The 13,366-nt window shown below is 38.0% G+C and overlaps 1 protein-coding gene across 1 annotated transcript in view; it reads right to left on the bottom strand.

Annotated features, from left to right (window-relative positions):
* UNC80 (unc-80 homolog, NALCN channel complex subunit) overlaps positions 1 to 13,366 on the bottom strand; it is a 232,237-nt gene that overhangs the window by 172,621 nt on the left and 46,250 nt on the right. Inside the window, exons 8-13 of the mRNA XM_072617462.1 lie at positions 10,991 to 11,252; positions 9,372 to 9,506; positions 8,282 to 8,504; positions 7,273 to 7,413; positions 4,451 to 4,719; positions 1,960 to 2,385 (exon numbers count right to left, since the gene is read on the bottom strand). Coding sequence (XP_072473563.1) covers positions 1,960 to 2,385; positions 4,451 to 4,719; positions 7,273 to 7,413; positions 8,282 to 8,504; positions 9,372 to 9,506; positions 10,991 to 11,252 — 1,456 coding nt within the window. The remainder of the gene's footprint in view (positions 1 to 1,959; positions 2,386 to 4,450; positions 4,720 to 7,272; positions 7,414 to 8,281; positions 8,505 to 9,371; positions 9,507 to 10,990; positions 11,253 to 13,366) is intronic.

Raw genomic sequence — 13,366 nt, 5'->3', positions numbered from 1 at the left:
AATGGAGGAGAAAAGGGAGAAGGTGAGAGGGAAAAGTGAAGCTTACTCTCTTCACATATGGCTTACGGAGGGAATAACATGCTCACTAAATTTGGTATGAAAATCTATCTTACACTACAGGAAAGTAGGGGAGAAGGGGACAAGTGGGGTGAGAGGGATGATAGAAGGGAGGGCAAATAGGAGAAGTGAGTAACTAGAAGTAAACACTTTTGGGAAGGGACAAGGTCAAATGAGAGAATAGAAAAAAGGGGGGGGACAGGCTAGGACGGAGGGCAATATAGTTAGTCTTACACAACATGACTATTATGGAAGTCTTTCGCAAAATGATATATATATAGCCTGTATTGAATTGCTTGCCTTCTCAGTGGGGAGGAGAGGGGAGGGAGTGAGGGACAGAGAGAAGTTGGAATTCAAAGTATTAGAAACGAATGTTGAGAAATGTTATTGCATATAACTGGGAAATAAGAAATACAAGTAGTGGAGTATAGAAATTTATCTTGCAAGTCATTTGCAAAACTACACAGATATGGCCTATATTGAATTGCTTGCCTTCCTAAAGGGAATGGGTGGGGAGGGAGGGATGAAGAGAAGTTGGAACTCAAAGTTTTAGGAACAATTGTCGAGTACTGTTCTTGCTACTAGGAAATAAGAAATACAGGTAATGGGGTATAGAAAGTTATCTGGTCCTACAGGACAAACGAGAAGATGGGGACAAGGGAAGGGAGGGATGATAGAAGAGAGGGCAGATTGGTGATAGGGGCAATTAGAATGCTCGGTGTTTAGGGGTGGGGAGAGGGGCCAAATGGGGAGAAAATTTGGAACCCAAAATTTTGTTAAAATGAATGTTAAAAGTTAAATAAATAAATTTAAGAAGAAAAAAAAAGAAATTTATCTTGCCCTACAAGAAAAGAGAGAAGATGAGGATAAGGGAAGAGTGGGGTGTGATAGAAGGGAGGACACATTGAGGGAAGGGGTAATCAGAATGCAAGGTGTTATGGAGTGGGGGGACGGGAGAGATGGGGAGAAAATTGGAACTCAAAATTTTGTGGAAAAGAATATCAAAATCTAAAAATAAATAAATAAAACTACTAAAAAAAGATTAAAAAAAAGAATAGCGTCTCCAAGACATGTGAATTAGGTTCAATAGCATCTAACAATGTGTTTATCCCTAAGGCTAGAGGAACATACTGAGTTTAATAAGAGAATGGAGCAGTGGATGAATGTTCTTCTCCTTGGCCTAGAAAGAATTTCTTAAGAAAATGGCTATCAATGGCTCCTAAAGTTTGCCATGAATTGGAAAAGAGGCAGTAAGAATGGACAAATTGTTTCAGGTTTGTTTGAACTAGAAAATGTCCACAATATGCTGAAGGAAAAAAATTGCTCTCGGGGGGTTTAATTGTCCAGAAAAATAGGAGCATGTGATTTATGACAACATTCTCATGCAATGCAATAGAAAGGCATTCTGTTACTGACACTGTCTGGTTGGCAACACTTTTGAAATGTAGAATTTAGAATGTCATCTAAATAATTTACTAAGGTATCTTTGAGAAATCAAAGGCCTGTTTTCTCCATAGATCATTTATTTATTAGCCAGTAGCCAGGGACCCAGGCAATTTGTAAGGACTATAGATTACAGAAGAGTTCCCAAAATATATCAGTAGAGGGAGTTTCCACACCTGGAATGTCTTTAGTAGAATGTTCCTTGAAGGACAGGGACTGTTTTCATTTTTTTACTGTATCCCTAGCACTTAGCATGGTGCCTGGCATATAGAAGGCACTTAAGAAATGATTACTGAATTGATGAAATACCATGTCCAGATCCAATTATCCTTAGCCCTGCCCCCCCCTGCCAATTGTCAGTAGTTATTGGTCTAGTTTTGATAGACTTTTTGCCAACAAGTAGTGAACATAAATGAGAGATTATATCTGAGTATGACTTGCAAGGGAATTCAACCATACCTTCTCTTGATTCTTATCATTTTTTTCGTAAGGGCCACCTCCACCTCCACCACCTCCTCCTCCTCCTCCTCCTCCTCCTCCTCCTCCTCCTCCTCCACCACCGCCTCCTCCTCCTCCTCCATCACCTCCAGCAACTCCTCCATCACCACCTCCACCTTCTTCTCCACCTCCATCTCCAGTTCCACTAACTAAGGAACCCCCAAATCCACAGGTTGTGCTTCCAGAAGGTCCTTTGAGCTGAAAGGTGCCTTCACTCGGCCTCTTTTCTGAAGTCTCATTTTCCTTGTTCTCACTTTTCTTTCTATTCTTTTCTACACAGGGGACCACACCAAGCTGGAGCAAGCACTCGACGATGTTCAGTGCCACATCACAGATACGAGAGCTGATGTCATGGTTTAGGACAAGATAAACAGCCTTCAGAATCACCTGAGAAGAAAACAAGCAAACCTCTTACACAATTACTGAATTAATCCAATTTGGTCAAACAGTCTTTACTAAGTTCCTACTATGCACTAGGCACAGTGTTAAGGACTAAGAATATAAATAACATTAAAAGAAAAAAAACAGTTCCTACTCTCAAGAAATTCACAGTCTAGGAGGGAAGAATGTTGTTGGTTTCCCTTAACACAGTTCTGAGTTAAGAATTCTTCATGGTTTGTGAATGAATTTTGTACAGTGTCCAAGTAGTGTTGGATAGGGTTGATGTGAAGTTTTGCATAGTGCCATGCCTAGGCTGTTTTTATGGTACTGTGTTTCAAAAGTATTTCATTAGTCAACAAAATATCACAGAATATATATTTCTAAAGAATATCAGATGTATTATTGATACTATACTACTACATTTTCCCCAAATATCTGGAAGGTACAGAGGATACTTTTCTTTTTCTGATAGGCATTCTGGGACAGACTATCAGTAGACTTATCAAGTTCTCTATTGCTCTTGAGGTCTTTCTCTGCATTTAGTCATCAAAGTCAGAATATATATATATATATGTATAGATATAGATATGGGTGGATATATATGTACATGTGTGCATATATACACACATACATGTGTGCACATATATGCATACATATATATGTATACACACACGTATATCTCCACCTATGCCTATATATACTAAGTACACCACTTACATGGCCAGTGAGTAGAATACTGAGTCCAGCAAGAACTGAGTTCAAATCCAGCCTCAGAAACTTACTAGCTATGTGACCCTGGGTGAGTCACTTAGCCTCTGTTTGAGTTAATCCACTGGAGAAGGAAATGACAAGCACTACCAAAAAAAACCCCCAAAATACCCAAATGAGATGACAAAGGGTTGGACACAACTATATGACTGAACAACAAAAATATATATAGGTAGATATGGATATAAATATTGATAGGCATGGACTGATGTAGACATAGAAACAGGCACAGATATAGATAAAACACATGTATAATATACATATATAATTTACAATTATATGCCTCTTTGGGGGGTGGGGAAGACTGTATCTGCAACTTCATTGGCAGAGAAAACAGTATTTACCAATACAGATCAATTTCTCTGAAGTTTATAGTCAGAGATAGTTGTCTAGTTCCCTGGGAAGTTAAATAACAAACTTGCAGTCTCACTGAAGGACTTGAACTTAGATCTTCTAGACTTGGAGGCCAGCTCTCTATAAACCATTATACATAATATGGATGTGTGTGTATGTATGCATGCATACATACATACATACATATTTTATATATATATATAAACACATACACATATATAAAATCAATTTCTCTTTCTCCCCAATTATATACATATATGTATGTATATGTATATGTATATGTATCCATCTATCCAATGTCCTAAAAATCTAAGTGCAGTTTTGAGTTTTAATAGCTTAAAACTGTACTAAGAATTTGGAACACCTTATATACAAACAAACACATGTACATATTAATATATCTATGTCTACATATAACTATACCTACACATATATGTAAAACTCTATTATTATAGTTTTAGATTGCGTATGGACTTCCTAGTGCAGAAACTCCTTCTGCTAGTACAGATTGACAATCCTCATGTAAATTCAAGTTTTAGAGAGTTGTCTAGGATACTGAGATGTTAGGTCTATCAATCAGTCAATAACCATTTATTAAATGCCTGTTATGTGCCAGCCATTATGCACTTGCCAATAGACTTGTCTATGGTCACACTGTATGTGTCAAAGGTAGAATTGAATCCAAGTCTTTCTCTCTATATACACTGATGCACAGATACTTGTTTTCTGTAGGAGGTACTTTTGTAAAAAGAATCACATATGCAGATTTTTTAAAGTTCAATTTTCCTTGAAATTCACACTTCTCCCTTTATTTCTGATAGTTTACATAACAATGATAAAAAGAATAGTTCTTATTTGCTCACTTTATAACATAATGAACCATTATAGCATAATGAAACACTCATTTGCCACTTTGTAGCAGAAGAAACCTTTATCTGTTGCTCCTTACCGAAAGATCTAGCATGCCATTCTTGTGGACAAAATTGTTGGTCCCATCAATATGTTCAGTATCCTCTAAATAGCTGTAATTGATGCAGGAGTCAGTTAGGCTTCGGGGAAGATTGGCACATGCCAGAGGTTCGTGGGGCATCTCCGGGATAGGCACCTGGTTGCATAACTTCCTCATGTGCTCACTGAAAAAGTCTGCATAGCCCACATTGAATGATGCCAGGGTAGTGTTGAAGGTTGCCACTGTGATCGTGGAGATTTGGGACCGTACTGGGAAAAGGAGAACAATGTCTTAGCATCCCTTTTGAACCCACAACATTATTTCTTACCCTGAGTTATAAAACATGTTGACGATCATCACAGTTCTAGCTTCAAAGATTCCTGATTTCTTGCTACAATATTAAAAGTAGCCTAAATAACCCCCAAAATCACAAAGACATCGTCAGTGTCAAATGTACCAATCCATAAACAGAGGTCCCTAAATTTTTTGTGTGTCATGGATTCTCTTAGCAGTCTAGTGAAATCTGTGGTCTTCTGAGAATAATGTTTTTGAAATCACAAAATAAAAGGTGCAAGAATACACAAGGAACCAATTATATTAAAATAATCCATATGTCTCTAACACCGTAGACTTCTTGTCCTTCTACCCTGACTAGCCACCTTACCAATCTCCAATTCTATCTGCTATCTTCACTATGAGCACTGCTAGGGAATGCACAAAATTTGGTACCACATTGAACTCAGCCTAACTTTCTAGGCTTATCTCCCTCTACTTTTCTTTCCATAATCAATGTTCCAATCAAAGCACACCACTTAAAAGTACTTGAACACATCCCACTTTTTTCATTTTGGGGTCTTTGTTTAGACGCCACCATTATCCTCCTAACCATTCACACCTTTCCTTGTGTCTAATTCCTACCTACTTTTGAAATCCCAGACCAAATGCTATTTCCTGCAGTGGTTCCCCCCTCTTCCAGTTCTGAATCCTATTTCTGTGATTCTCCATTGGGAGTTTCCTGCTTTGAACCCTCAGAGAACATAGTTTGAGGTTTTCATTGCACCTTTATATCCTACCTTATATTATATGGTTGTATAGATGACTTGTTCCTTCTTAGACTCTAAGAGGGCAGAGACTATGCATTGTTCTTCTTTATACATATTATTTCTTAATAGAATATAAGTTCCTTGGGGAGAGGGATTGTCTCACTTTTGATTTTGCATCTCTAATACCTAGTACAGTGGCTGGCACATAGAAGGTACTTGATAAATGCTTATGGTTGATTTGCATTTTCCCATTACCTAGCACATTGCCTAGTACAGAGGAGGTACTTAATGCTGATTTATTAAATTATATGTTCTAGATATAATATAAATATATCAATAAATATTATAAAATTATAACTATATTATAAATATTATTATAAACAACAAATTAAGTGATAAAACATGATTGAATCATAATTACAAATCATTTGACTATTACCCCTCCCCCTTGAAAATATTTAGATGTGATATGATAATTGTCTGAATATTTAAAGGACCATCATGTAGGACTTAGGTTTGTTCTACTTGACCCTAGAAGGCAAAATTAGGAGCAACGTGTGGGAGTTGTAAAGAGGCACATTTAGACTTGAGGTAAGGGGAAAAGATAAGCAAACTTAATAACTGTCCAAAAGTGGAACAAAATGCCTCAGGAGGAAGTGGTCATCCCCTTCCTGAAGTGCTTTAGGTAAAAGCCAGATGGACACTTGGTAGGTATTTCTAGAGGGCCTTCTTGTTCATGTATGAACATCTGCATCTACTCTAGATGACCTGTGACGTTTCTTCCAACTCTTGACATTTTGTGATTTTCTAATATTAATTGGTTTCCTTCATCACAACTGATCAGTTTTATCCACTGCTGGATCACTGGCAAATTTTATCTGTTTGAAATAAAATATTTCATTCTGACTATCTATTTTGTCCTTCTAAATCACAGTTATTACCAATGTGGTTTAGTTAACACTAAAGTAAGACTTTTTAAAGTTGAGAGAATTTTTAAAAGTTGAGACTGATGGGAAACAAATGTCTTTATAGAAGGTATTAAACCACTATTGAATTACTCAGCAAACAAGAAAAGAGTAAAAGAGGTCAGAGGTGCCAGCAACATGGGAGTATGCCATGATGCATACTCTCAGTTCTCCTTAGCAGCCAACTTTCCTTTGTGCATTTTCACTTTAAGATAAAAATCTTTGTCTTTCCATTTTAGCATCCTAGAGAACAAAGCTGAAAAGTGCATGGGTCAAATATGGCCTTTACCATAAAGTGCCGACCTCTGGGTATCATGCTTCCAAACCTAACTATTACGCAAAGGTTTTTTATTGGCCCTAATTGCTTCCTGGGATACCCCTCCCTTAGGGTGCTATCCCCATGGTGCCCTTATCTGCTCCCTGTCACAGTGTGCCCACACCTTTGGTCCGTCTACTACCACTTACTTTACCCCCCATCCCCCTCAGATGTTTCTGCTCCAGATGGAAATATTCTTAGTTAATATGCATGTAGAAAATATTAGCCTCTGTATCTTAACTCTATTGTCAATGGCTCCATGAAATCTTTGACTCTGTGCCTCTAGTTTTGTCAGGTGCTATTAAGTAGCTATTGCTAGGGAGATGCAGGATAGGAATCCTTTTAGGATGAATGCTTATGAGACATACCTAAATACAGAACAGAAGAAGACATTGTCACTGAAGGCATTTACATAAGAATAATTCAGAAATAGAAAAGGATTACAACTTCCCTCACCCCCTACTTCCTTTAGCTCTCCTTTTTCTGTCCAGGACATACCTTCCTTGACAGTATTTTCTCCATGGCTGTTTGAGTGATCTGGTAAATCACTGACCAGCGTGTGATGGGAGTGGGAGTGCCTAGCACTCAGGCTCTCCATTTCAGTGGCTGCATCAGAACTTCCCCGTCTGGTGAACTTGCCTAAGATGAATGAACAAAAATCGGGTTATAAAATTGTAGAAGATTCTGTTTAACTACTTCATGATTCTTTAGCTCTGAAAGATGTGGGAGGAGGTAGGAGTAGTGAGAAGGGGATGGAACTGAGCTGAACCACGAAGATTTACTCTCTTTAACATTTAGGATTCAGACTTCTACATGAAGGCACCTGAGGATAGGATAATCCAGTCTAATGTATATTTCAGCAACCTTCTGTCCTACAAAAGGTCAAAAATTGGTTCTTAATGTCAGCTGATGTGATTATTTTCTAAAATAATTTGGCCTAGGCATTTCACAGGTAGGGAAACTCCTGGTGAGGAAACTCCCTTAGCCTATGTAGATCAGTAACTCTTCTGGAATTTATCATTTCTGGGAGTTTCCTAGGGGCACAAAGGAGTCAAGTGACTTGCCCAAGGAGACACAGTCAATATGTCATGTTAGGAGCTGGGTGTGAACCCAAGTTTTCCTAATTCTGGAGCCTCAGTTGACCTCTCTATCCTTTCCTTCCTTTATTGCTTTCCTTATTACTTTTTTTTTTTAAAGTATTTGTATATATAAGTGTTATTGGCCTAACTTTAGATCCACAATGCCCCTTGGGCCTTTGGAGCATTTTAATACTGCACCTCCAGAACCAAGTGACTTGACCATTTGCAGTCATCTAACTTCCTCAGAGAAAAAGCCCAGACAATTGTCTATACTCAGTTTTGATTGTAAAGACATGGAATTATTTTGTACTTGGGACTTGTACTTCAGTTCAAGATCTTTAGCTTAGCTCCTCAAGAGAGACTTTGAATCTATATTCTTGCAGCACTAGATTGAAACATCAAGAAAAACACTTAAGCCTTGCAGTCACCTAATATGGTGGTTTGCCAGCCTCCTTTCTCAATGCCACGTCTGTCTTCTCCAAGCCCAGAGAAGCTTCCAAATGAGAAGGTGCTGCGTGTGGGGGACACATCCAGGTGATCTTCATGGAGCAGGAAAGGCACCCCCATTCGACGTTGTCTTCTCTTCCCCGTGTGGTGAAATGGGATAGAACCTTTGCGTTCTCGTTCTCGGTCTTCCTTGCGACTTTTAAACTACAAAATAGAAAGAGAGAGAGAAAGAGAGACAGAGAGAGAGACAGAGAGACAGAGAGAGAGAGAGAGAGAGACAGAGAGAGAGAGAGAGAGAGACAGAGAGAGAGAGAGAGAGAGAGAGAGAGAGAGAGAGAGAGAGAGAGAGAGAGAGAGAGAGAGAGGTAGAGGGAGGGAGACAGAAGATCACAGGAAATATTACACACAGTTCAGAGACCTTAAAACTGGCCATAAAAGACAGGAAGTATTCCAGAAAAGGGACAGAACAAACCATTGATGCTATCTAAAACAGTGCAAAGGAAGAAGACATATATCTTTGAATAAAAATTGACTGGCATGTGTCTTCCCTTGCTCTATTTTGGGCACCAGTGACTGGCTGTCTGTCCTTTTCTTGGAATGCCACCTACTGCCTAAAATAAAGACCAAGGATAGGCACAGGTAATTCTTTTCCACTCATTTATACTTGTGGTCTGTTAGCCCAGTTGATACACAATAGCAACAAAGCTAAGGTAATGGGTTTAGTACCATGAAGGCCAATCATCTTTGCTCTCTACTAAAGCAGTCAATTTGAAAATATGAAAAAAAATGACAGTCATAAGGGGAATTGGGTGAGATACAATAAATGGCTACTATGAAAAGATACTATTAGCTCCTTTGGGAGGAAAAAAAAACCATATGCTGGCTAAACCCATGTAACTGGCATAACATCCTCCCATACAGTATTCAACAAAATTAGAACTACCATTCTTTATAGGGACATCTGCACTCTTTCCTCTGAACAATAATGCTTCCCACCAAGTACCTAGTTAAGTTAAGGTTGGTTTTTTTTTCATCAGCAATCCATTAGATATTTTTGGTAGCTTCACTCACCTTCTTAAAAATGTTCATGCCCAAGTCTGAAGAGAGATCTGGAACTGCAGGTCTGCGCAAGTTGGTCAAGGACGTTTTGGAAAAGGCTTCTGTACTCAGAGATTTTTCTTCCTCATTACATTTCATGGTGAGATCCTTGAAAAACAAGAAAGCAGATGTAGCAAAATCAAACCAACGGATACCTCCTGTAAGCAATATTAAGATGATGGAGTTCTTCTTGAGGCCTTATTTGTGGTTAGTTATTGGGTTATTTGCTTTTAAATTGCCTGTTAAGAGTTGAACTTCAAACTTTGCCATTTCATAACTATCGCATTTTGTCATTGTAAGGAGACCTTATTTCACGTATTGTTAACTTTATGTCCTAGTTTTTTGGGGCCAATTAGACTGTAATGCTATATATCCTAGAAGCCTGGAAATCTCATTTCCTGGTTGTAACAAAATGGAAGATTAAGACATTTAGATTCAATGAAGGCTTTTCACGGCAATGATTCATCCAAGTAGCTACCTACTTTGGCTAGAATTATTTTCCAGCAGGTGGAAGTGCATATTTTTGCTAATTCAGACTTCTCTTCTATTTAATTACTCTTTCAGTCTTTGCCTTCAGAACTCTGTAACTATATCCACTTGCTAGTATTTTTTACATATGTTACTTTCAATTACCTGTAATTTGAAATATTAGAAAATTCAGATATATTTTCATCTGTTCAATGAAAGGGTGGGATCAGATGTTTTCCAAGGTCCCTTCAGCTCTAAAACTATGTTCCCAGCCCCCTCACACTACATCAAATTTTCTGTACTTTGTCACTTTTATAGTAAAAGGTAAGTAAATAATCTAGTGGGTTTGTTTTAACAAATTTCAGGAGCTGTCATTGGATAAGAGTAGATATTCAGTCCATTTTTTCAGATTATCTATGTCTACAGAACCATATAATGATGCTTAGTGTTTTTTAGTGATGACCAAGAAGCACTACAAAATTGAGTCCTCCAATGTTCTGTGCAAATATAAGATTTAGTATTCATGTGACCCTAAGCAAGTCACTTTAAACTTTCTTAGTGTGCATTTCCTCATCCTTAAAATGGCATCAGTAAGTTTTGCTGGCATCTCATGGCGTTGTTGTGAAGAAAGTGGCTTGTAAATACCAGCAGGCTCACAAATGTGAAGCATTATCATTATTTGTATTGTTTTTAAATATTTTGAAAGTTGCCTGTTTAAGTGTGATATATATGGTTAACTCAGTTTACCAGAATATTTTCTGTAGTAGAGCATTCCATTCTGGATCAATAGAGCCTTAAATGTATGCTAGTAAACTTAAAAATTATGTGTATACATACACATACATGTATATGTATGTATGTGTGTGTATGTATATATGTGTATATATATATACATACATATTTCTTATTTAAGGGCCCAGTTCACTAAAAAAGAATAGTAAAAAGGCCAAAAATCTAGAGCAAAAGAGAGGGGAAGAACAAAAGTTTTGGGGCAATCCTCCAATTGTAATACATCCTCAAACGAACGATAGTCATTTGCAAAAAACAAAGAAAGAAAATCTGAAGAAAATAACTTGTAAAGCCGGTGCTCCCGAGCATAATGAAGGAGAAAGAGTTTTTCTTACTTGGGTCTTATGAGTGTTCACTAGCGAGGGAGTTGCTGCCACCATGGAACTGCTGCGGGGTCTGGGCAGGTGCAGAACCTCTGGCTCTGGAGACTTTTCTGGCTTCTCTTCTAACATGTGCCTTAATCTCTGCAGATAATACATCAGGGACCACTGAGTGCCTTCCTCTGACCAGTGGGGCTGGAGCAGGCAGCGCAGTACTGCGACATCAAAGTAGGTGGCGTAGCGGGACCTTTGGCAAGGAGGTATCACCAGAGAAGCTCTGTTCCAAATCAAATCAACCAATCAGCAATTATTCAGTAGAAATTTAGGAAAAACTTGTCATGTGTCATGCACCAAAGCTGGGTGCTTGGGACACAAGGACAAACTCCTGTCGAGGAGTTTACGTTTTCCTAGGGCAGGTGGTTCTATTTTCATTTGATCATCCATTTATCTCTTCACTCATTCATTTATTCATTCATTCATTTTTTTAATTTTTGCATCATGGACCCTTTGGCAATATGGTGAAGCCTATGGAAGCTTAAGAGTATTTTTTAAATGAATACAATAGAAGACATGGTATTATAAAGGAAACCAATTATATTAAGATATTAAAAAAACCCCAAAATCTGCAGATTAAGAACCCCTGTCCTAGGAGGGTGCAACTTAATCACAGATAAGTAAATCAAGACATATTAAAATAAATACAAAATGATTTTTAGGGAGTAAGGGATTAATATCTGGGCGAATCAGGTAAGACTTCTTGAATTCAACCTTAACAGGACTAGGGGTTCCAAGACAAAAGTGATCATTACTAACCTTAAGTTAGCAAAGTCCAGCTTAAGTTCATATGCCTCACAGGACATCAACAAATCTCAAATATAGCTTGTATGATGCATTTAGAACCATCTCCATTTGCCAATGGGATAAATTTCTACTGTACCCAGGAAATACTTCGGTAAAGTCATATTCTAGATTTATCTGCTCCTCATTATGCTCTCATCCTATTCCATCTAATTAAAACACATTACAAACTCTGCTCAGAATCTCTTAGTTCTTTGACATTAGGCCTTTCAGCCACATGACATGGTTATGATGGGTTTTCCTTGTCAAATGCAGTCATTAGAAGGGCTATCTGATGGTTCAAACTATCTAGAAATGGTCTTGTGATCTCTTTGGAAACCCCCCACTGCTGCATGTGGAACCCATTGTTTTGTCCAGATGTCACCACTTCCTGAATCTTTTTAGCCTTTTCTATGGATTTTTGGTTGTCATGCATAACAACTTATGTAACAGATTATCAAGGTTGAGTCTTCCAAGATATTCCCTATGGAAGTATATTTAAACACTGCCCCCTTTGCCCCTCCCAGGCACTCCAGAACTCCACAGTGTCCCAAGCTGCAATTCCCTTGCCTTGATTAAAGACCCTTGTTGTTGCTGCTTTTGTAGTCCTTTTTATGTCAGGTTGACATCATCTACTCCTAGAAACATAGATTCTTGGATCTAGATCATTCTTGTCTTTACTAAGTATATGGGCCAAAAGTTATTTTTTCTAGAGCCAAGTACATTTTGTGCTTAGAAACAGGGCAAATAGAAATACCTAATGTCCCTGAACCCTCACCTCAATTTCTACCCCCACACCACATTTCAACATAGGTTAAATCAGATTAAAATCCAGACTGAAGGGGAGAAGTCACAAGAGGGAAGTAGTCTAAAGAGGGAAAAATGTAAGTGGGAAGATCCTGTCCCATAACTTCGGTTTGGAGGCTTACATCTTTCTTGGTATCAAAACAGCCTCTAGGAGCTATAAGTACTTCAAAGGAAGGAAGCATTAGGCAATTAACCTAATTTCTCATATTTAAAGGAGTATTTTTAGGTGAAATATTGCAAATGAATGGCACATATTATAAATCAAGGATAGGAACCTGACCTGTGATTTCATTGGTATACAGAACTCCCAGGTTAGGAAACTTCCTCTCTCTGTGCAAGTGGGCTGGCATTTTCTCTGTAGTTTAGAGTATGAGACTATTACATAGAGTATGGACAGGTTAAGATCTTTCCCAGGATCACACAGACAGTATATGTCAAGTTTAGGACTTGAACACAGGTCGTCTTGCTTCAAGTATTTCTAACCACTATACCATGCTGCCTCACTTCATAATCACCGGGTAATCCTCTCTTTTTTTTTCATCTTTAGGGAATATTTCACCAGGCCAAAACTATGTCTACACAATAAAAAACATTAGAATAAAAATTTAAATACCAATCATCTCACATTCAGGTGATTCTAAACATCTAAGCATTTACTATCCTGTCAATAAAAAAGCCTGGATATTAGGCTGAATTTTTAAAATTTTCCCGACATCTGGTATTCTGTATACATAGTTTTGATGTAGA

This window comes from Notamacropus eugenii, chromosome 6 (assembly GCF_028372415.1).
Source record: "Notamacropus eugenii isolate mMacEug1 chromosome 6, mMacEug1.pri_v2, whole genome shotgun sequence".
NCBI lineage: Eukaryota > Metazoa > Chordata > Mammalia > Diprotodontia > Macropodidae > Notamacropus > Notamacropus eugenii.
This window is presented reverse-complemented; position numbering and strand designations above follow the sequence as displayed.